Raw genomic sequence first — 22,901 nt, 5'->3', positions numbered from 1 at the left:
GCGCTCCGCCTCGCTCCGCGCGGCCTTGGCGGCGGGAGCGGCGGCGTGGCGGCCGCGGGAGGGCCCCGCTCCCCGGCTGCGCCCGCCTCGTGTGCGCGGCGCCCGGGCGAACCGGGAGGTTTCACAGGCACCGCCCGGGCGGCGTTGCTGCTGCTGCTGCTTTGGCACCTCGGGCCGCAGCAGGGGCGCTCGGACACCCCTCAGCACCGCGGAGCCCTTTCGAAGCTTTTCTCCTCCTCTGTCTCTGTGGAAAAGTTTTACTGGGAGCGCGGGCAGAGGGGAACAGTGGCGGTTTCCATTTCTCGAGCCCGGCAGGTTTGCTGTGTTTGGCTGCTGTGGCCAAGCTGGTAGAGCTCGCGGCAGGAGGGGAAGGAAGAGCTTTTACTGCTCTTCAGGAGCTCGTGTTTACTGTGCCCTCTGTTCATGGGCCGTTCCTAAAGTCGAGTTTTCTGAGCTTCTGAAGTGTTTTTCTTTTAGCCAGCAGAGGTTTTGGGTGAGGACTGGAGACCCTTCTTCCCATATCGGGGAATCTAAGTGTTGCCAATGCCTCAGCTTCAGGCAGGAGCTTCAGCTTCAGGCCTGCACCTGTGGGGCCGGTGCCGCGGGTCTCATTGCTCTCTTTGAAGTGACCTGTAAGGGTTCCGTGCAGAACTTGTTCCTTTGGTTTCTCTAAAGGCAAAGAATAGCTCCTATTAAATGCTGGTTTTAGTCCCTGTGAAGTCTTTCACGTTGCATATTTTATGAGAGATGAAAGTTCATTAGCTTTCATTATAATGACCTCAGTCATTATAGGGAGCAGCTCACTGAGAAGTGAATCTTCTTTCTTGCCTTTTCAAAGGTCCTACCTGGACATTGGAACTATTTGTAGGAGTAAATAAATTCAGTGAGTGGTCCCAGGGCTGGCTGTTGATAGATTCAGGTGTAGAGTAAACAGGCAGTGGGGGAGATATGATTAAAAAAAACACGTGCAATTTTATGGTGTGGATTTTTAAATTTGTTTCCTTTTTGTAATCTTGTTTACCGTTGATAGCACCGGAGGGAGTTTGTTGAGGTGTCACTTCTAGTAACCTGGCGAGTCTGACTTGTAAAACTCCGAGATGAGGGCCTGTCTGGCAAGAGAGGAAGCTGTCCCAGTGCTTCCCTCCTGTCCCAGAGCTCGGTTCTCACAACTGTTGAGAGCATGAACCCACAGATGGAGTTTTCGAGAAGATTTTCTTGAGTTACCTCAAGAAGTTGAGTTACCTGATACCCAGGGACCCTTTCTCTGAAAGCCAAGACTGTGGGTGATCGCATTTGGTGTGAAAGAGGTTGTCCGCGCACACATTGTGTTTGCTCTGGTTTTATTTTTCGCTTGTTACTGCACAAGGCAGGCTGATGTTTTCTCCTCTGTGTGCGTAAACAATGGTTTTAGATGACTGATACACTGAAGCGGTTTGCAGTGAAGGTAACGACAGCCAGTGTGAAGGAACGGAGAGAGATCCTCAGCGAGCTGGGAAAGTGTATTGCTGCGAAAGGTAAGCGTGCTTGGACACTGATTCCATCTCTGGGGTGGGAGCATTCACGTGCTTTGTTTAAAGGGCTGTGTGAAGCTTTAAAGAAGCCTGTGGGATTTTTTTTCTTGGGATGGCAGCACTTGGAATGTGCATGTTCCCACAGCAGTAACTTGAACCATAGGAGTTATTATATGTAATCCCGAGCCTTCTTCTGCCATTAGCTTTTGTGCTTTTTCAAGTACGTGGATGTAACGTTACACAGGTATCATTTGCCTGCTTAACTCCTGACTCTTTGCTTGGATTTGTAATAGTCCATGAGGAATTTATACATTTAACTGAAGTAGACAAATGGAAGGTTTTAACTACTCTTAATAAAATGATTGAAACAAAATTTTGAAAGATTTGTCTGATTTTCATTTTCTGAAAATGAATTTAGAACAGGATGTGTTCCAATTTTGCTGCTATTTTTACAAATATGTATAAAATGTAAACAAAAAGAGCACTCTGAATAAGGCCCTGATGGTTTTGCAAGCACATCTGTAGATGTACAGGAGCTGTGAATAGCTCTGCTGTGAGAGCAGCAGATGAATAAATATTTTGAAATACAATCTGTTACAGATCTTCCAGAGGGTGCAGTGAAAGGCCTTTGCAAACTCTTCTGCCTCACTTTGCATCGATACCGGTAAGTAAATTGTGTAGAAAGGCTGGTATAATTATTCTGTAAGCATCTACTTGTTTATTAGTTAAATTGATATGGAGCATCTGGAAATGTTAGCGTGCAGTGTCACATAGATGTGTGTGACGCTGAGGGTTGCTGTCTAGTGCTTAGGCTCTTGAGTTAAATTTCACATTAGAAGTTCCATGGCACCTTGTGTTTCACTTTTAATTTCAAAATTAAAGCTTGCGCCCAGTGGTTCAGTTTGCAGGAATGAATGACAGTGTCCTTGCAAAGCAAGCCCAAGACATGGGAGAACACTTTTAGATCTAAATTGTGGTCTATTGTAAATGAGGTTTTCAGAACCTGTGCTTTTCCTGTAGCTCACCTAAGTACCTTGATACAACTTCTGTCAGCAAAGCCAGGTACCAGAGTTTGCTGCCAGAAATGTAAATGATAAGAAAACTTTCTCTCGGAACAGCAAGGATAAAATAACTGTTAGCTGGGCTACTGAAAGGATAAAGCAGCCCTTCATATGGTTTGAGTGCAGTAGTTTGAGAAGTGTTGGCAGGATTTATAATGTTTACAGGACTGTATTTTATTGTTTTTTTTCCTTGAATCCCTGCTAGCGATGCTGCATCCCGCAGAGCGCTGCAGCTGGCTCTTCAGCAGCTCGCCGAATCCCAGCCGGATGCAACAGCAAAAAACCTTCTGCAGTCCCTTCAATCCTCAGGGATCAGCGGCAAGGCTGGAGTCCCCAGGTGCGGCATGACTTGCTGCGTTTGCAGCCCATTGTGGTTCTGAGCTGCTGTGGTTGATCTTTTGCAATCAGAATGAATCTTCTGCTGTTTCCTAGAGATGAAGGTTAAAAATACTTAGAGAGGAAGTTATTGATGACTGCTTTACGTGTTTCACATCTTTGGTGAAAGCAGAGGAGTTTTCTTGATATCATGGCTGTTCACAGGGGGCTGAGTTAGAGGCCTTGTGTTTTTGTTAACCTTCAAGGCTGGAGCTATCACAGAAATGTCTTTTATCAAGAAGTGATCATCAAACCCACCAAAACGCAAGGGGGAATTTCCTAGCCCATCCGATCTTCAGCTGCTGGCTTCAAAACCTTATTACGGATGTATGGATATACAGTGAAATTTGAGGTTCAGGTGAAAAATGGTAGTGTAGCATCTGGAAATGGCAGTTAGGGAGTGGATCCAAAGGGAGACTTAGGGTTTTGTTCATCTTCTTATCTGATATGGGCCCCAGAATGCCCTTCTGTGACTCCTCCATCAACCTTTTTGCCTTGTGGCTAAACTGGAGATTAGCTTTCACAAAAAATAGATGATTTTGATTTAAATTTTTGTAGTGATACAATATTTACTCTTCTAGTTACTCTGTTGCAATATTTGACTGTCTAAAGACTTTTATAATGTCTTTGTGCATAAGGACACTATTGCATTATTTCACTTTGAAAGAGAGATCAAAGAGGCATGAGGGTCTTCAGGGAGCAAAAAGATGGGATCTGTTATTTGAAGTAGTGAGAGGAGGCAAGAAGCATAAGTCAGAAGTGAGAGCTGTGCCAGGAGGGAATGTAAGCTGAGAAATGGCAATCATGAAAATTTGGCAATCGGTGTTGTGAAGCTCTGACAGCAAAGAGGTGCAGCACAGGAGAAATTTTGAATCACTTTTTGGACAGTCTCCACTGACAAAGTATTTAACTTTTATTTTTATACTGCCAGTGGAGAGATCAAAAAAAAAAAGTCTTTCTTGAGGTAAGGTTTTTAATTCGCAGCAGGTGAGATTTAGTTTTCTTCATGCCATTGAGAAGATTCTGGGTGTTAAACAAAAGCTGAAACACAATAAGTGAAATTCATTATAGCTTACTGGTGCTAGTTATTTGCTTTAAAACCCGAGACTTTAACTATAATTTTCTATGATAAAGTTGCCTCATTTTAGTAGTGTTCTGGCTTGGGCACAAGCAAGCCCATTCTGCACTAGTGGGAATGAGTTACATAATGGGAGCTGTTGATTCATTTGCTTTTCTCACTTCTACAACAGTAAGAGCAGTGGGTCTGCAGCTCTGCTGGCACTCTCCTGGACCTGCCTGCTTGTACGTGCAGTCTTTCCAGCACCTGACAAGAGACAGGGGGAAACATGGAAAAAATTGGTAAGTTCTCTTTGGTTTACAGAAATATCCCTTTGGAGACAGAGACACAAGTGCTTGTAATATCTGTAAGCTACTGAAACACTGTGAAGAAGTCTGAATGTGACTAATAATGTCAAGCTAAAATGCAAGACTTTTACTTTCCTCTTAGCTGTGATGATCTTTTGTGCTTTCTGTTGTATTTTAATCTGTCCACCTGAGCTGGAGAAGGCAGGAAGTATATAAAGCACGAGATTGGCAGTGTTGTACCTGAGTAGGCTTGCTCTGGGTACTGTGATGTGTACACCAGTGTTTTGAAACTACCTGTTGTAGTGCAACCTTCAAGGTCTAGTATGCCTTGGCACCTCTAACATCTAGTCTGCAGTGTGTCCTTCTGCCCTTCTTGTTCTTCCTTTAAGATAATTGCTTGTGTGTTCTATTGTACAGTGTTAAGTAGCTCTTGCTTCTTTTTTTGCCTGCTTTAATGATCTGTCCCTGGAACCATATTTATAGCACCTTGGAATATGGTTGGATTAAATTTTAAGAAGAGATGTAACTTGATTATAAAATGCTCTTTTACAAGTCACGGTTTTCAAAAGTCTTATATGTGGTTCTTCAAAATGCTGTGTGTGTGGTGAAAGCAATGGCAGCTCCTAATTTTGTCCATTTGGAAGAACTTACCTGAGCAAGCTAAGGACTTCTGCCTATGGAATTTCAGCTGATCACTGGCATCTGACACTTAGCGGATCTGAGATAAATCTGAGAAGCTGATGTGTGACTTTTTTTTTTTGCCTCTTTCTCTTGGCAGGTGGAAGTTCAGTGTTTGCTCCTGCTGGAAGTCCTGGGAGGTTCTCATAAGCAGGCAGTGGATGGGGCTGTGAAGAAATTGAACAGGCTGTGGAAAGAGGTGATGTGTAACTGTGAAAGTTAGGTGACCTTATTTAGTGACTATTCTAGGTTTGGTTGTGTTAACATTTCTTGCTTTTTTAAATTTTTCCCTCCTTTTCAGAACCAGGATCTGGTGGATCAGTACCTATCTGTCATTCTTGGTCTGGAGCCAAACCAGAGCTATGCTGCAATGCTGGGACTTGTGGTGCAGTTTTGCACAGCCCAGAAAGAGACTGATGTTATTAAACGTCACAAGGTAAATCTGCAGCACTGCTTCCTTCCTTTTTTTCATTTCTATTCTTTTCTTTCTTGTCTTATAAGTAGTCATGCTTTTCATGAAGAGATGTGTGCAGATGTTTCAGTGTTAGTAATACACTTCTGGTTAAAACAGCTTGGGCAATTTTAAGGGACATGTAGCTCTGTGCTATGGCCTGTGCATTTGTGTAGCTGGCTGACACTGCAGCTTTCTGCCTTCTTCCCTGCTCTAAGAATGGAAGGTAGTAGCTAGCTTGCCATGGGTATTATGTTGGGCTGTAGGATAGAGCAAAAAATCCTGATTTCTGCTGGACCTTCTCACATGAGAATTGAAGCAAAGTTTCTCCTTGTTGGATAGGACTGCCTTCCAGAGGGAAGTGGGGTGGAATGTCAAGTCTGGCTTCCAGGTGCTGTGCAGGGAGCTACGTTTAGGTTATGACATGGCTGTAACTGGTGTGCTTTTTTTCAGAGTTCCCTTCTGGATTTCTACATGAAGACTGTGCTTATGAGCAAGACAAAGCCTCAGAAGCACTTGCTGGTGAGACATGTTTTTACGGACTGTTCATGCTTTTATCCATGTGTAGTGTCCATTGCTGTACTGAGCGTTATGCTGCCTTTGCAGGACAGCTGTTCCCCTCTTCTTCGATACGTGTCTCACACCGAATTCAAGGATTTAGTTTTGCCAACTTTGCAGAAGTCACTGCTACGGAGCCCCGAGAATGTAATAGAAAGTGAGTCTATTGTCTCCCTACATCATTCTGCCTGGAAACGGGAGCAGTTGTTCCTTAGAGCCCTGGAGCTGTGGGGGGAGTTTGTCCCCCTAAACTGCACTTGGGGATACTCTTTGTCTGTGAACACAAGTGGCAGAATTGTCTGGGTTCTAAGTGGCAGCTGCAAAGAAGCAACATTTGTGCTGTGGTCCCAAGTGTTTGGGTATGTGGTAGCTGGTTTTTCCACAAAGGACAGAATTTCACAGCTGAGTGCTAAGAATAATGCTGAATTAATCTGTTGATTTGACATCCATTTCAGTGTCTTTTCTTCCTGACATCTTTACTGGTCCTATCTACTTGATGTGGACTGTGGGGAAGGGTGTATTAAAATGCTAAAAGCAGTTACTTAACAAAATGTAATATCCCTAATATCTCCTATGTCTTCAGCAATCTCCTGCTTGCTCGTCTCTGTGAACCTGGACCTTAGCCAGTATGCTCTAGACATTGTAAAAGGACTGGCCAGTAAGTACCATGGCTTCTGGATGGAATGATGAATTGATAATAAGGCCTTGTAGAATGTTCTGTCTGTACCTGTGCTGACTTGGTTACTAGTGTCCTGAAGAGGATTTTAATCTAGGTGGGAGGATGATGCTGTAACTGGGAACTGGAATGTTTTTTGTAATGTTACAGCAGCTGAGTCAGGCCACATGGAAAGATATTTCCTTGCTGATTTTATGCAGTTAGTCACAGGGAGCTGTGCATCGTTTTCTAGGTCATCTGAAATCCAACAGTGTGCAGCTGATGGATGAAGCAGTTGTGGCACTAAAGAACTTGGCTCGACAGTGTAGTGATCCTTCAGCTGTGGAGTCACTGGGCAGACATCTTTTTGCCATCCTGGGGGGTGAGTAAATTGTAGGATGAGCAGTGTATCACAGTGAATACTGTGTGTATCTGTGTATCAGAGGGGCTGCTCAGCCTGGATTGGGCAAGCTTTTGTGCATTAGAGGAGATTCTTGAAGTAGCACATGGTCATCATCTGCTTGTCTGTAATTAAATGGCACACTTTTTTTTTTTCTGTTTTGCAGGTTCCGAGGGGAAACTGACAGTTGTTGCGCAGAAGATGAGTGTCCTTTCAGGTGAGGATCCTAAAGGAAAACTTATTTTTTTGTGGAGCAAATGCAGCAAAAGGCTGAATGGAAAGGGTCTGTATTTGAACTTTTAAGGATTCCTTATGTGGTCATTCTGACCTGGCTGTGTGTAAGGGGATATAGAGAGCTGGATATAGCAAGCAAGTTGTTGCCATACTCTTCAATGAGGAGAGAGGTGTATGTGGGGATTGAAGCTTGAAGAATCATTCCTGTCCTGTGTTGTTTTTAGATTTATCTGGAAGTGTTAGTATTTAGGGAAGTAAAGAGAAAAACCTGTCCTTTCAGGGATTGGCAGCCTCAGTTACCATGTGGTTTCTGGATCCTCTAGCCAAGCTCTGACTGGAACCGTGGCAGAGCTTTTCATCCCTTTCCTGCAACAAGAAGGTGAGGCCTGTTGCCTTTTTTTTTTTTTTCCCTGTATTTATTAAGCTGCTTTCCTCTTTCCATATGGCCTGTTATTTAGGATAAACCTTGATTCTCACCTGTTGTGTTACAAAATCCATTGCCCTGTCTCAGTGAGCAGCCCTTCCTCCCTTCTGCCTTTTTACCTGTCGTCTGTTTTGTGCATTTCTGTGTTTTGTGCATTTGCTATATTCACGCAAGTTCTGTGTTACTTCCTAGTTCATGAAGGCACGTTGGTTCATGCAGTCTCTGTCCTGGCTCTTTGGTGTGTTCGGTTCACCACAGAAGTTCCTAAGAAGCTAGTAGAATGGCTAAAGAAAGCCTTCAGCCTTAAAACCTCCACTTCAGCTGTGAGACATGCATACCTGCAGTGCATGCTAGCCTCTTTCAAAGGTAAAACTTGCAGCTATTAATTACTATGACTATGTGTGTTAAGAATAATTGACTGTCTTCCTAATATAAGTGGATAACTACTCTGCATTAGATGTCCAATAGAGTAGGAAAGATTTTGTGAGGCAATATCCAGTCTCCGTTTGAGATTTGATCAATCTGATGCCTCAACAAAATACATATGAAATCTCCTTTGCTTACTAATGCACTGTGAATCAAAAAGGTAATACATGTCTGCTTAAGAAATTAGTAACTACTATACAGGTGCAATGGTTTGCCATCATTTTCTCAAAAAGGGCTTGAACGAAGTTGTGCTTCTACATTTTTCTATATAATGTAACTGCCAGGAATTTCTGTGTCATCACAGGAGTGAAGAATGAACAGGAAAACTAGTTTGGCATCTCAGGAGGTTGGTCCTTTTAGAGAGATCAGTATGAGAAATGTGAAGTTGGTCATGTCTGACAGGAGGAAGGAGAGTGTGTGATACGTGTAGCTGTTTAAGGGATTAGGGCTGAAGACATTTATATTCCAAAGAATTTACCCATCACTGGAACTTTTAACTTGCACTGCTTCAGCCCACCCAGTGAAGTGTTGAGGAAGGGCATCAGGTGGGTAGAGGGCTTTGAAGTATAGCTTTTAACTCCTGCAGTTGTACGGTTACATACTACCTGCAAATATTTAACTTAAAGCCACAAGATCTATTGTTTCCTTTTTTAATTTGTATACAGGGTTTTTTTTTGTGGAAATTTTGGGAGCACTTTGGAATTGCAAGTCAGTTGGATTCCTTGACTTCTAAGGATTTGAAGTGGAACAGGTGGTTGCAGCTTCCAGGGCTGGTACCTTGGCCCTTTTAGGGAAACAGAGTCTTTTTAGACTGTATGATTTGAACAAATATGCAACCTAGCTGATATATAACCTAGCACTGTCTTTGTTTCTCATGGACAGAAGCGTAGGTTGAGTTGGGAATATTTTGTCTCTGAGGAAAGCACTAAAGTGGTTATCATCTTTACTGTTGAGGTTTAATTATAGCAGTGATGGACAAGTGGTTTATTTGGGAGATTCAGGATCTTCCCAGTGTGTCTGAATTATTTCCCTACCTCTTGATAAGAGAACTGTCATTATCTTCCTGTGTGAAGCGTGAAGGACAATGTTCTTTTGCAACTGGTCTTTCTGTCTCCTCAGGTGACACCTTGTTACAGGGAATGGAATTACTGCCAATGCTCATCCAAGTGGTAGAAAAAGCAGCATCTCAGAGCACTCAGGTGCCCATGGTAACAGAAGGAGCTGCTGCAGCTTTGCTGATCTGCAGGATGTCTGTAATTGAGGGACAGGCGGGTAAGGTCACAAAACATCCAGCAAAATCCACTATAAATGTGTTCTGAGGGTTTATGCTTTTTTTTTTGAGAGTAGGTGTAAGACACTATTCCTTAGTCTGGATATTGCAAGACAATCATTGTCCTTTTGTAGACCAGTGAAAGATTTATTCCTCATGATTAAGTCAGTGAAGAATTCTTATTTGTACCTAGCTTTGCAAATCACAGCTTCTGTTTCCTTAGGACATTATTCCTCTTTATGCTGACAGAAAAAAAAAAAAAAAAAAAAAAAAAAGACCCAGACTGGAAATGCCCGGAGTTTACTGGTTCATTTTTATTTCTGTACTAATTTTATAAGCCATCTTTGGAAAACAGCAAATCTGGAATCTGTTTTCTATTAGAATGTATTACAAGGAATTGTCCAAATTCATACACTTGTCAGGAGAAATGTATTTTTCAGCAGGTAGGTTTTGGGTATGCTCATGGTTCTGAATGAGAGAGCAGAGAGGCTTTAGAACTCAAGAAAAGTTGATCTATGGAAACAACTTCAGGGATTTCAGGAGACAGAATCCTACTCTATTTATATATTCTGGTAGTTTTTGTCTTATTTTGAAACATTCTTGATGGACTTATGTTCTTTTCTGATCAGAGTCTAAGCTGAGTGGTTTCTGGCAGCTGATTCTGGATGAAAAAAAGCAAATTTTCACATCTGAAAAGTTCTTGCAGGCTGCATCAGAGGAAGGTAAATTGTCATTTATTGTATATCCAATTGCTGTTTAATTTTATTACTTGTACTTATGAGACCTATGTTGCTTGTTAGCCATTTTGTATGATCCTTGAGGATCTAATTTCAGATTAAAATGAATAGAGTGCTTTTTCAGAAGTACATCTAGAGTAATTGTAATCTACATTTAATGTGAATTAATATATCTCTAATGAAATAGAGCTGTTAAATATTCATTATCCAATCTCTATATTCTGTAAAAGCTTTTTGAATGCAGAAAGTGTCTATGTGGTTTACAGTTTTATCAGTAGATTCATGCAATCAATCTAAGGGATGGAGGAAGCCTGAAATTGGAAGAGAATGAGGGGAAAAGTGATATGAGTGTTTTTAGTGGTTGTATAAGCAGAAATGTCCAGCTGATGAGCATAGCAACCCTAAATTATCCGATGCCTGAATGTTGGAAGTCCCTCGTGCCATATTCCACATGGGATATAATCTACCTCATGTTTCAGTTGCTTTCTGCTTTCAGATGCTTTTATGATAGGGATGCACATTGATAACATCAGCCAAAAGGCCTAATGAGGGCTGAAGCTCAGAGATAGTGCTAGTTGTAATACCAAGGCTACCATTGCATAGCATTGTACGCTTCTTTAGGAATCCAGTATGTGTTTTATTGTCAGTGAAGACATTCCTGAGCACTTTCACAAGTAACAGTATGTTGCCAACTGAACTTAGTATTTATAGTTTGGGTTGTTATATGGGCTAAGATAAAATAGTTCACATATCCTGGTCAAGGAAATCCTGTTGGAACCCAGGTAATGTTTCTGTTAGCTCATGATGCTACCTCTCATCATGCCAGAACTGGGCTGCACTTGTCTTTAGCTTCATTCAGATTATATAGAAAAATACGTAGAAACTCAGTTTGGAGAGCTTTCAGTGGGTCCTGCTTATGGTTTGCTTGTTTGTTCTTAGATTTAAGGAAAAAGAAAAAGTCACTCTCCTTATGAACTCTCATGCTGTTTTAAATGTTTATCTTTCCCCAGCAATGTGTACAGTATTGCAGTTGACAGAGCGTCTCCTTTTGGATCATGCACAACGGCTCCCTGAAAGTAAAGTTCAGTACGTAAATGCACTCGCCGTGCCTGATCTGTGTCCAACGCCTAAGTGTTAACGCACGCCATGGAAGGGGTGGGCCTGGGACTTTGCACAAAGTGTTGAACTCCTTGTATTTTTATGCCTGGTTAGTTTGTAAAGTAAACTTCCATAGCAAACCTTTTTATTTCTCTATTTTCAGGCAGTATCACCGTGCCCTCATTGCAGTACTGATGAGTCGGACCTGGCATGTTCGAAGACAGGCCCATCAAACTGTTAAGAAGCTTTTGTCCTCTCTTGGAGGGTACAAACTAGCCTATGGGCTCTTGGAGGAGCTAAAAGTAGTTCTCAGTTCTCACAAGGTGAGAAGGCTAGTTCTTGGCTAGAAGATTGCTCACCTGCAGCATTATCAGCTCCCTGCTTTAGCTTTGCTGTTTGTATTGACATACAGTGCAACATAAAACAAAATAAAGCAACAAAACCTTTTAAATTCTGTCTTTGTGATCATCTAGAAAGCCAGCTTGTTACTAGACTGCTGCATAGTGCTGTGACAGTGTCCCTGGCATTGGAGTGTGCTGTTTCCTATGTACACAGAAGCCGTACTATTGCAAATCATTCAAGGAAGAAGCTGTAGTTTTCTTTGTCCTTTTATTGCTTTAATCCAAATTTAATCTCCAATGGAAGCTCTAGTACTGTAGTTCTTCAGCCCTGGGTAACAGCTGAGGCCCTGTATCCAAAGGAAATGTGATAGAAATAGTTCAGTAGCAAACAGTATCAAAAATAATAAAAAAAAAAGGTGTATAAGATAATGTAAATGCTAACTACTCTGCTTTGGGGCATGCTTTTAAATGAGCACCTTGTCAACTTGCAGAATGGATTAAGTTGCATTAAATACCAAGGGTGAGCCTTTCTAAGCAGTCTTCTCTCGTCAAAAATGGACTCGGAAAAAAAGTAGTTTTTGCAAAGATGCTGGGAAAAAATAGACTGTAGAATTTAGGCATAATGTTCAAGCCAAGTGATTCAACCTTTTCCAAAATCCTCTTTGCCAAAAATCATCAACTTGATTTTAGTTCACATCTAATGGCCAAATCTAGCATTGTCCTCCATTTTCTGTCTTTCCGTCACTATCATCTTTATCCTTCTTTTCTACTGTTATCCTTTATCCCTTCGTTCCTCTGAAAAGTTCAGGTTCTGAAGAAGTTGATTGTTGATAATTGGTACAGTGTTACTGTATGGAAATGTCCTCAGTAGTGAGGTTTGCTCAGGAAGGTTTGCTGTGATTTGTTAACAACGAGTTGTCCATTCACTCAGGTTCTGCCTCATGAGGTCCTGGTGACAGAGTCAGGAGAGTTGTCTGAGCTGGGAAAAACATATATCCCTCCTCGTGTCCTCCATGAAGCGCTCTGTGTCATCTCAAGTGTGGCAGGACAGGGTGTGGACTCTTTTGAGACAGAGAAGCTGGCTCTGGAGATGCTGCTGGTGAGCCATCACCCATCTGTAGGTAGGTGTTGGAATAAGAGGACTCTCCTGACCGATACATTTTTGACTTTTTGTTTCATTGCATTAGCAATCTGTTTTGTATTTATTTGGCCCATATATTCTTTATGCTAGTGGCAGCAAAGCCTGGTCTTTGGCCAGCCCTCCTCATCAAGATGAAGATAGATCCTAAAGACTTTGTTACCAAACACCTGAACGACATATTACCCAGAATCACTGCCTATACTTCAGAGAACCAGGTAATAAATTGTTTTTTTTCTGTTCATTTTGAGATGCTTTGGAACAAAAGTTTTTTCTTGGGAGGAAGGATTTAAGTATTAAATGATCTGTGAGGAACGAGATCTGTTTAGAAGAGTGGGAGACTGGAGCATCTATCGTATGAAAGAAAGACTGAGTGAGTTGGGCCTGATTTCCCTGGAGAAGAGAAGGTTGAGAGGGAATCTTACCAACATGTACAAATACCCGAGGGGAGAATGCAGGGAGGAAGGGGCCAAACTCTTCTCAGTGGTGGCCGGTGGTAGGACCAGTGGATATAATTTGATACCTAGGAAGTTCCATCTGCATGTGAGGAAGAGCTTCTTCACTGTGAGGGTGACAGAGCCTTGGAACAGGCTGCATAGGGAGGCTGTCCTTCACTGGAGGTCTTCAAAACCCACCTGGATGCCACCCTGTGCCACGTACTCCAGGAGTCCCTACTTGAGCAGGGGAGTTGGACTAGATGATCTCTAGAGGTCCCTTCCAACCTTAATGTTTCTGTGATTCTGTGAAAAGCACAGGTACAAAGAGAACATCTCTGGAGGAAAGGAGCTGGGGTTTGAGAGGAAAAGAATGTATACCAGCAGTTGACTAGAGTCAACTAATAAAATTTTGGTGCCATTGGACAAGGATTTATAATGCTTGTTATGAGAAAGTTAATGCTTTCAAAGAACTCCCTCAACAGGGCATACTTTTTGAGACTACTTTAAGGAATACTGATCGTCCTGTTTTCTTTTTCCTGTGTTTTCTTGCTAGTCATCCATGAATGCAGTAGGATCTCTCTCTCTACTATCACCTGGCAGAGTGCTCCCACAGCTCATCAGCATCATCTCAGCATCTCTGCAAAATCCAGCTCTCTGCCAGGTAACTCGAGAGGAATATGCCATCATGAAGACACCAGAGGGAGAACTGTATGACAAGTCTATAATACAGAGGTAAGACTGTAATTTCTTACTTGGGTCTCTGAACATGGTGATTAATTCTGGTGGACTTGGAACCAGTAGGTATCTGTGTTTATCAGATGCTGTCTGGATCCTAGGTATATATTTCTGGATCTTAGTCCAGAGTAGTGCTGATTCTTTCTCTACTTTTCTTTCTCAGTGCTCAGCAGGATAGTATGAAAAAGGCTAACATGAAGAGGGAGAATAAAGCTTATTCTTTCAAAGAACAGATCATTGAGCTGGAACTGAAGGAGGTGAGTTGGTGGGAACAAGAAAGCTAGTACTGATGTTTCTGGTACTAGAATATCTCACCTATTTTATAATGTCATATAATCTTAGTAATTCCTAGTTAATTCTGCCTGTGGTCCTCTCTTGCAGGAGATAAAGAAGAAGAAAGGAATAAAGGATGAGGTACAACTCACTAGCAAACAAAAGGAACTGATGCATGCACAGCTGGAAAAGGAGTCTCAGATCAGAAAACGGCTAAAGGAGGTAAATTTTGAGGACCATCTTTGCCAACCATGCAGCTACTATGAACAAATAGTTTTGATAAAAAGAAACTAGAATAATAGAGTAATAAAGATATAAAAAGAAACTAGAATAACATCTCTTTCTTTCATTAAAAATCAGCCTTAAGCACTTCTGTTTCTCTCCTACCTGGTGCTAACCTTGGAATTGTTTCTCCTGCAGCTTGATAATGAACTGGAAACAGCCCTAGGCCTCCTGGACACTGTTATAAAGAGAAAGCCTCCTGGTCTAACTCAATACATCCCGGGTCTCGTTGGTTCATTCTTGCCACTGCTACGATCCCCATTGGCTGCTCCAAGGATTAAGGATCCTTTTCTTGCCTTAGCTTCCTGCGTCATGCCTGCTCGACTGAAAACCTTTGGTTAGTGATGGCGGTTGCTATTCAAGGACAGGATGCCTTTTTTTTTTTTGTCAGAGTGGCTAAAATCCTCGTTCTCTCCTTGTGCTGGGTTCTCAGTGGAGACTGATCACAACAGGCCTCTCCTGTGGAGCGCTGGGAGGGTGTGTGTGATGAGTAACGATCTGGAAGTCCTGGGGACTTGCAGGCCCAGATTGACTTGGAATCAGCTGCTACAAGTGGTGGTAGTGGTGACTGCAAAGTGGCATGGGCACTGAAAGCCTTGCTAGCTTGTCAGCCCCTCAGCTGGCTTTCAGCCTCTGCTAAGTCTGTGCTGTAGTGTCGTTGCTACAGTTGCTGTCTCCTTCAGCAAGAGGGAAGTCTGTGTTTGCTGGGCTGTATTCATGCCCAGGACTGGGTTAATGTCCTTGGAGAAGCTTGGAAGCACTGAAATTTCCTGTTAGCTGTTGCAAAACAAGAAACATTTGCTTCTTGTTGGAGGTGCAAACGGACTAGTGTTCATTTAGCAGACATTTTAACTTGGGAGTGAAGATGTTTCCTTTGAGCCTCAGGGCTGTGGTTTCTCCCCTGGCTGTGGACATATCCCAGAGCTCTCGTATGATGCTTTGGTCTGTATTTCTGGGGATTTGTTTTCTCTCCAGAAATGTCTGGTTTAGTCCCCTCAATGATTCTTCGTTCTCTCGTGATAGGTACTTTAGTGAGCCATGTGACCTTGCGCCTGATGAAACCAGAATGTGAATTAGATGAATCCTGGTGCCAAGAAGAGCTGCCTACTGCAATTAACAGAGTTGTTAGCTTGCTGCATGTCCACACTATCCCTAGCCGGACAGGCAAGGGAGAGCCAGGTAAAAAGTAGCACAGGTTTTATTGCATCCACTTACCTCTCAACTTCTTCATTAAGCTTTCTTTTGCAGGGGTAATAGTGCAGATGATGTTACAAGTGCTGCAGATTTGGAAATATATTTTTTTTAAATTTTCTTTAAATGGTACACAGAAATAACAGTAACAAAGTTAAAGTTTATTTTAGGTGAAGACAATTCTTAGCTTTCACCACCACTTAGCATAAGTGATTCAGTGAACCTGAGTGGTAAGAAGAAATAATTACTACTTCTCTGTAATCTCAGCAGCAGGGAGCCCATGGCCTCTACTTGTTTGATATCCAGTGCTGCAGTTCATGAATATTTTATTCTAATATAGTAGCAGAGTCAGCAGTTCTTTCCCACTTTGGAACAGTAAGGCATTTTTAAAATGCAAAAACATGATCTGGGTCAAAATGAACTTTTTTTTCCCCTCTCTGTTCATTGGTTTTGTTTTAATATGGATCCATTCTGGATCTGCTTCCAAAAATGGGCTGCCACCACAAAGACGACAATAGTACAGAAGGATCTGCTTGTATTGAAGTCAGAGGTGGCTGACTCAGTGTGAGATACTGTGGTGATAGTTGTCCAGACTTCAGATTTGTTCATCAGTTAGCTTAGTCAAAAAGTGCTATGGCAAATGGTTTATAATTTTTTAAAGGAAATTTAGGATTCTATGTGATCTGTTATGCCAGCAATTCAGTTCCTTCCATAACTTTCTGTTGCCTCTGAATGCATTTTTGATTGTGGCACAAACATAACTGTGTTCTTCACAGCTCAGTTGGCCATGCTGAGCACCACTTCAGTGTTGAACATTTTGATGATGATTTCGTGTCTTCATTGTTATTTATTCTTCATAGTAATTTTCATAGCATTTAAATCCTTTTTAAAGCTTTTTTCCCCAAAGTCATGAGAAGTTATAAAGAAAGAATTAGAAAGAATTATTTTCACTCCTTTTGCCTTCAAAATTTCTTGTGGTACTTATTTAAATGAATGTTTAATTTGTTCACTTGTTCACTGCAAGAGAAAGGAAGTTCTGTAACACATTTTTGGAGGAAAGTCATGTGATATTCACACATTTTTTTCCATGTTTTTGAAGTTCTGAAAGGCTGGAAAGTTTACAGATATTGAGCCTTAAGTTCAAAGAGAAATATCTCATATGGGAGGTGGAGGGGTTTTCACCCAAACTGTGCATATTAAATACTTAGAACCTCACAGTGTGTTTGGTATTTAGTATTTTTGCCTTGAATTACTTTTGTGGTATCTGTCCCCTATATAAGCTGACTAATACTGCAGTATTGTATCTGCAATGCTCTTCATCTGCAAAACGAAGCGAATGTTTTCCTTAGATATGTAGTACTTGTTTTAACAATATAGAAAAAAAATTGGCTTCAGATAGTCCATGAGCCATGAGTCCATGAGTCCATGAGTCCATTCAAGAATAATGAGTCCATTCAAGAATAAATTTTAGTACCTAACCATAAATATACTGGGATTGTGAGCAAGTAATGTTGACAGTTTAGCTTGAAGACAAAAAGAAGATCTTTTTTTCCTTGATATAACTTTTATATTTTGTTCAGTGTTTTTACTTTGGACTAACTAGAAGGTATTTGATGTGTTCCATCGCAAAAGTCTGCAAAAGGGAAGAATCAAACCGCTTAAGAACAGGAATCCAAAAGCTCTGGTTCTTTCATAGGGGTGGAGATGTGTTTAGATTCTTGGCACTTATTTTTCGAGGCTCCCACCAGAATTAGCAGAACCACTATTAGTTTTGCCCCCTCTAATAAGGGGCAACATGAGGCAGGCTTACATGCTGTTTTGAAGAGGCTAAATGCTGGCTATAGGGTTTCAGTCCAAATACTTGGGAGGCAATGTGACTTGCGCTGTGTGTTTCTGAGCACATAGAAATACTATGAGTTGGTTATTGTGATTTTTTTTTTTTAATAAGGTTTGTCCATGTCCCTTAGGAGCTACCAAAGTATAAATTTTATCCCAGCCAACACTGTAAAACAAAAGTACAAGGATTTCAGCTGTACTTACAGGTTTGTTTTCCCTTTTTGCAGGTGCTGCCCCATTATCAGCTCCAGCATTTTCCATAGTCTTCCCTCTCCTAAAGACTGTTCTGACTGAGACACCCTATGACAGTGAAGAGAAGGAGGAGTTCTTGGTCAAGATATTGCAGATCCTCTTGGTCCATGCTCAGCTTAGATCCTTGGCAAATGGCCAGTCTTTGCTGGTAGATGAGGTCAGTGAGAGCTGTAGCGAGAGGATGACCTCCCTAAACAGTGTTACAGATGAGATACCGCTTAGGCAGTTTAGGCAGTTTTCCTATCTCTTCTCGTCTGGCTTTTTTTTAATCCTTTTTCTTTTATGCCCCTATTACCAGACAATGAATTTGAAGAGATTTGTTCCAATCTTGCCAGCATACATTAGTATGATAGTGGGTTATAACAAGGATCTGATATGCTTCCCAACATGTCTTGGCTGGTTTCTTTGGTCTGTGTGTAGCACAGAACTAGTGCTGCCTATCAACAAATTGATACTTTGCTATTCATAAGCTCTACCAAAGCTATATACTATGCTAACTTTTATTTTAAAGAATTCCATAGTTTGTCTTTTCTTATCTTGAAATACTGGCTTGTCAAGTTGCCTATCATGATTCCAATATTCCTGCATGTGTAGGCAAATTAGTTCAGATAATACATATTTAATTGTACAAAGCAGATTCATGTTACAATTCGAGTTTAAAATGTAAGTTTTTTTTTCCTGCAGTTGATTTAGTGTTACTTTCCTGTCCAGCCTTAAATTTTGCTTTGTTTTTTAAAGTCAAATGTGTCACACACAGGCAAGGTACTTTGGCGTCTCAAAGCAAAAGACTTTTTGTTTCCCTCTCCTTCCCTTTCCCCACTTTCAGAACGGCCCCGAGTTGCTGCCCCGGAGGGATATGCTGCTTCTGCTGACGAGGGTGATTGCAATGGGATCTCCACGGTTACAGGTGAGTCCTCAGCTTCATAGCACAGTCATGATTCTGCCTAAATTTTATCATCATTTGACCTAGGGAAATGGCACCATCTGGTTTAAGTTTGTGAGTCTGGTGGTTAATAAGTTACTAGTTGTCTTCTATGTTTATGATACTTTTCTTGAGATGTATAAAATACATATTATCTCTTCCTGTGGGTTTTATAACGCGTATTCTTTAGTTTTCCACAGGCAACATAATTTTCTTCTTCTAAGATCTTATTCTCTCCTTCCAAAATCAGCAATAGCTTCCCTAGGTGACTGGCAGCAAAGCTTGTCCTGAGAGATGGAATTAGAGAAAAATCAATAATAACCAAAAGGTAGAGGGCTAAGCTGAACTTGTCAGTTCTTGTTTTCAGCACAAGCCCAAATCACTTGTGTCAGAGTTTCTTTCCTTGTAATAATGCCCATGCCCATCCTGAACTTACTTTGATCACGTGAGAAGAAGCAGAAGTCATCAGTGGAATCTGTTAATACTTCCCCACGACATTTCAGGTTTTGGCTTCCAATGCACTGACGACCCTGTGCGCCAGCAGCAGTGGGGAGGATGGCTGTGCCTATGCAGAGCAGGAAGAGATTGATGTGTTACTTCAAGCCCTGCAATCTCCATGCATGAACGTTCGAGATGCAGCTCTCAGGGTAGGTGGGAATCACTCAGGATTATGCCGGTTCCTTAATTTTTCAGGGTGAATCTGGTCCAGCACTGGTGGAGATCAGGCCAGCTAAAACGCTACTCTTTGGACAACGTATCTGCAGAAGGAAGCAGTAGCTACTGAACAGTAATTCTCCAAGTGGCCAGACTTTTATCGTTAAAGGATTTGTGTTGAATTTTTCTTACACCAAGAAACACTCTGGGTGCAGTCACACTGCTGTGGTGTTAAAAACTCATGTAACTGAGGTCACTTGACCACCCTGGTCGTATGCTTCATAAGCAGTCATGAGTTTTGACAGTTATAACTCTGTAAAGCTTAACTTAGCAGAAGTTTGAAATGTTTTAAAGCATTTTTCAACTGAAAACAAGATACTTGCATTGATTCCCCTGTCCATCATTCCAGGGACTGATGGAGCTACAGATGGTTTTACCAACCCCAGACAGTGATGAAAAGAATGGATTGAATCTGTTGCGTCGCCTTTGGGTAGTGAAATTTGATGTGGAAGACGAGATTCAGAAGCTGGCAGAGAGGTGAGAGCTCTTCCTGGCTGAGTAAATTCTAAGGAGATTTCTTTTGCTTGCCCTGTGGAGCTCCATGACAGGGGCCTTGCTTCCCACCGATGAAGAGCAGTTTTAGCTCAGCCTAATACTGTCTGTGGCAGTGACTTCTTTTGCTGATGACTGTTTCATCACCTGCAGATTGTGGGAGTCCATGGATCTGGAGCTGCAGCCCGATCTCTGTTCCCTACTCATCAAAGATGTCATCTACCACGAAGAAGCCGTGCGACAAGCAGGTGCTGAAGCTCTTTCCAGAGCTGTAGCTCAGTATCGGAACCAAGCAGCAGAGGTCATGAGTAAACTGACAGAGATTTATCAGGAGAAGCTGTATGTAAGTATGCTTGTCCCAAGTGGTTGCGGTCACAAGCTTATGCTGTGGTTTATATCTTTTTTTATCATTTTCCTTTAATCTGTTCATGGCATGAACCCCACTGTAGCTGTGTGCGAGTTTTTATGAGGAGCTTTATTAGTCCTCAAGCATCTAGTCAGCAATGCCACCATTTTGCAAGTGGAAAACTGAAGCTCAGATTTATGCGTTATGTGATACAGGAAGACTGGCAAAGCAGAAACTGGAATCTAAGTCTTAGCTTAGATCCTAAGCCTTAACTTAGGTTCTAAATTAGCTCTCTCTTTACTTTCTACTGTGCTCTTCTACTAGAGGTATCATACATCTTCAGTATTTAAAAAAAAGGCATTGCTGGTATGGCTGTCAGTGTTTGTGTGTGTGTGTGTCCTTGGAAAAGGCATTCTGACAAAATGTTCTGCTTTGCAGAGGCCACCTCCGGTTTTAGATGCTCTGGGACGAGTGATATCTGAATCGCCACCTGACCAGTGGGAAGCAAGGTATACTCATCATGGATTAAATCACTTCCCGTGTGCTCAAATGAAACGTTCCAGATTTTTATTCAAAAGTTCCGGTGGTGGAGAAATAAGGGAGTGTTCTAGGAACAAAATACTTGCAGCTATATTGACTCCCAATTCTGTAGTTTCTTCTGGTAAAAAATATTTTTTCCCCTCAAGCAGCCTGGATAGACAAAATTGGAACACTTTCAGTTCCATTAAAACACTGGGAGATATCTTCTCTGTTCTTCCGATAAGAAAGAGACTGTCTGATTCTGTTATATCACGCTGGATTCCCTGCTCTGTGTGTGCAACCGATTGTTTCAAGAGCAGCAGTGCCAATCTTAATGAAGGAGACAAATTTCAGTTTGGATAATTACTTTTTGTCTGCTTATATACTCTCTAGGGGTTTAATTGGAGACATCTTGTTTGCTGTCTGTCTCAAGCTAATCTATTTAGAGCTGATGTGCCCTGTTGTACAGCCGCTGTATTTCAGCGTAAATGAAGTGATCTTGGTGTCTGGCCTTGTGTTGGCCTGATTATCTGTAATTCTTAATCATGATGGAAGTCGTTGCATAGCTGAAGGATTGCTGTCCTTTTGTGAACCTGCAGCAGAGTGGTGAAGTGAAATGTGTGTTGTTTTGACACTCTGAAGCCCTTTGCTTTCACAGTGGTTCTCTATCGTTTCCTGGAATATACTGTGATAGCACGTGGCCTCAAGCACGTGCTGTCAGAAGTGGTTAAGCTCAGCTCACCATCTTTGCAGGTGTGGCATAGCCTTGGCCCTCAACAAGCTCTCAGAGCATCTGGAGAGCTCCCAGGTGAAGCCCCTCTTCCAGTTCTTTGTGCCGGATGCCCTGAACGATCGCAATCCTGAGGTCAGAAAGTGCATGTTAGATGCAGCTCTGTCCACACTCAACACTCATGGCAAGGTAAGTCTGAATGCTGCTCTAGCAGTAGAAACAGGCCTAATGAAGACATAGATATCATCATATTGTAACTCAGTTTTATTTCTTAGAGGTTGCTGTTACTTGTAACAGCTGAAAACTTTCATGTAAGAGGGATTTCCCTGCGGTTAGGGTCATTCTGTTAGTGTAGACTAAGTGTGATTCTTCCCTCTTGTTCCTGTGTGTGTGTGTATATATATATATATATATATTTTAAGACAAAACACCCTGAATTAAGTTAATTGGAGTTAAAATGGGGCAAAATTGGAGTAATAAAGTAAAATTAGACTATAGATTCTCCTCCCGGGAAGGTGAAACTCTCCCCTGGCCTCTGGAGAAACAAAACGGGAAAACTTACTAATCATTGGTTTCAATAAACTGTAAACCAGCAATATTCCTTCAGAGAATTGAGGACTATCTTTATTCCTCACCACTAGACCTTCTGTAGCAGTGAGAGAGATACAGGGATGTAGACTGCTCAGCTTCTGGTTTCCTTCTGTGTGACAGTCCCCTCTTCTGGAAAGCAATTTATATTCCTGTCAACCTCAGTGTTTCTGTTGCTCTTTTCACTCTCCCACATATCTTAGAACTGCCTTTGTGACCTCTTCTTACAGGTGATGAAAACTGCAATATTTTCCTACTATTCAGTCTTTCCTGCTTCTGGCAAAACATTGTGCTGTCAGGTTTTGTGTATCTCATTTTTAAGAGCTAACTTTTCTCTAGCAGGAAGTAATTGTTGCCTGTGTAGGTAGTGCAAAATTTTATATGATGTGACATATTAAATGAACTGTAAATACAGTTTGATTGTTCAGTTTGTTGGCTCAGAGAAGAACAAACACGTCCACTGAGCATAGCAAACCTCATTCTGAGTGGAGTCTAGTGGCAAGTTCTGTGGTTTTGTTTTTCAGGACAGTGTTAACTCTCTCTTGCCAGTGTTCGAAGAATTCCTGAAAAATGCTCCTAATGATGCCAGTTATGATGCTGTCAGACAGAGCGTGGTCATTCTGATGGGTTCACTGGCAAAACATCTGGACAAGAGTGACCCTAAAGTAAAACCAATTGTTGGCAAGCTGATAGCAGCCTTGTCCACACCATCTCAGCAGGTAAGTCCCTTAGAGGGGTCATGATGTTCCAAGCTGAGGCAGGTTAGGGCTGTGATTCTTTTAGGGTTGTTAGAAAATTGCTATAGTGACAGAAAGTTGGCACTGTGTTTGCAGTCCAGGGAAAAGTTATATTGGTAACTAAT

The 22,901-nt window shown here is 41.8% G+C and overlaps 1 protein-coding gene across 1 annotated transcript in view; it reads left to right on the top strand.

The window, feature by feature from the left end:
- The first annotated feature begins 1,411 nt into the window (after window positions 1-1,411).
- Window positions 1,412-22,901, top strand: part of GCN1 (GCN1, eIF2 alpha kinase activator homolog) — a 38,379-nt gene continuing 16,889 nt past the window's right edge. The window contains exons 1-32 of the mRNA XM_026037513.1: window positions 1,412-1,514; window positions 2,112-2,175; window positions 2,778-2,909; window positions 4,198-4,306; window positions 5,091-5,189; window positions 5,292-5,426; window positions 5,895-5,963; window positions 6,048-6,156; window positions 6,583-6,657; window positions 6,908-7,036; window positions 7,221-7,271; window positions 7,569-7,667; window positions 7,905-8,078; window positions 9,258-9,410; window positions 10,038-10,130; window positions 11,156-11,231; window positions 11,407-11,566; window positions 12,516-12,705; window positions 12,816-12,940; window positions 13,713-13,891; window positions 14,058-14,151; window positions 14,276-14,389; window positions 14,588-14,786; window positions 15,473-15,628; window positions 17,704-17,885; window positions 18,555-18,635; window positions 19,154-19,297; window positions 19,714-19,841; window positions 20,010-20,199; window positions 20,641-20,711; window positions 21,475-21,640; window positions 22,564-22,758. Of these exons, the coding sequence (XP_025893298.1) occupies window positions 1,412-1,514; window positions 2,112-2,175; window positions 2,778-2,909; window positions 4,198-4,306; window positions 5,091-5,189; window positions 5,292-5,426; window positions 5,895-5,963; window positions 6,048-6,156; window positions 6,583-6,657; window positions 6,908-7,036; window positions 7,221-7,271; window positions 7,569-7,667; window positions 7,905-8,078; window positions 9,258-9,410; window positions 10,038-10,130; window positions 11,156-11,231; window positions 11,407-11,566; window positions 12,516-12,705; window positions 12,816-12,940; window positions 13,713-13,891; window positions 14,058-14,151; window positions 14,276-14,389; window positions 14,588-14,786; window positions 15,473-15,628; window positions 17,704-17,885; window positions 18,555-18,635; window positions 19,154-19,297; window positions 19,714-19,841; window positions 20,010-20,199; window positions 20,641-20,711; window positions 21,475-21,640; window positions 22,564-22,758 (4,044 nt within the window). The remainder of the gene's footprint in view (window positions 1,515-2,111; window positions 2,176-2,777; window positions 2,910-4,197; window positions 4,307-5,090; window positions 5,190-5,291; window positions 5,427-5,894; window positions 5,964-6,047; window positions 6,157-6,582; window positions 6,658-6,907; window positions 7,037-7,220; window positions 7,272-7,568; window positions 7,668-7,904; window positions 8,079-9,257; window positions 9,411-10,037; window positions 10,131-11,155; window positions 11,232-11,406; window positions 11,567-12,515; window positions 12,706-12,815; window positions 12,941-13,712; window positions 13,892-14,057; window positions 14,152-14,275; window positions 14,390-14,587; window positions 14,787-15,472; window positions 15,629-17,703; window positions 17,886-18,554; window positions 18,636-19,153; window positions 19,298-19,713; window positions 19,842-20,009; window positions 20,200-20,640; window positions 20,712-21,474; window positions 21,641-22,563; window positions 22,759-22,901) is intronic.

This window comes from Nothoprocta perdicaria, unplaced genomic scaffold (assembly GCF_003342845.1).
Source record: "Nothoprocta perdicaria isolate Ctin4 unplaced genomic scaffold, notPer1 scaffold_2, whole genome shotgun sequence".
Lineage (NCBI taxonomy): Eukaryota > Metazoa > Chordata > Aves > Tinamiformes > Tinamidae > Nothoprocta > Nothoprocta perdicaria.
The sequence above is the reverse complement of the archived record's forward strand: the minus strand, read 5'-3'. Positions and strand labels throughout refer to the sequence as shown.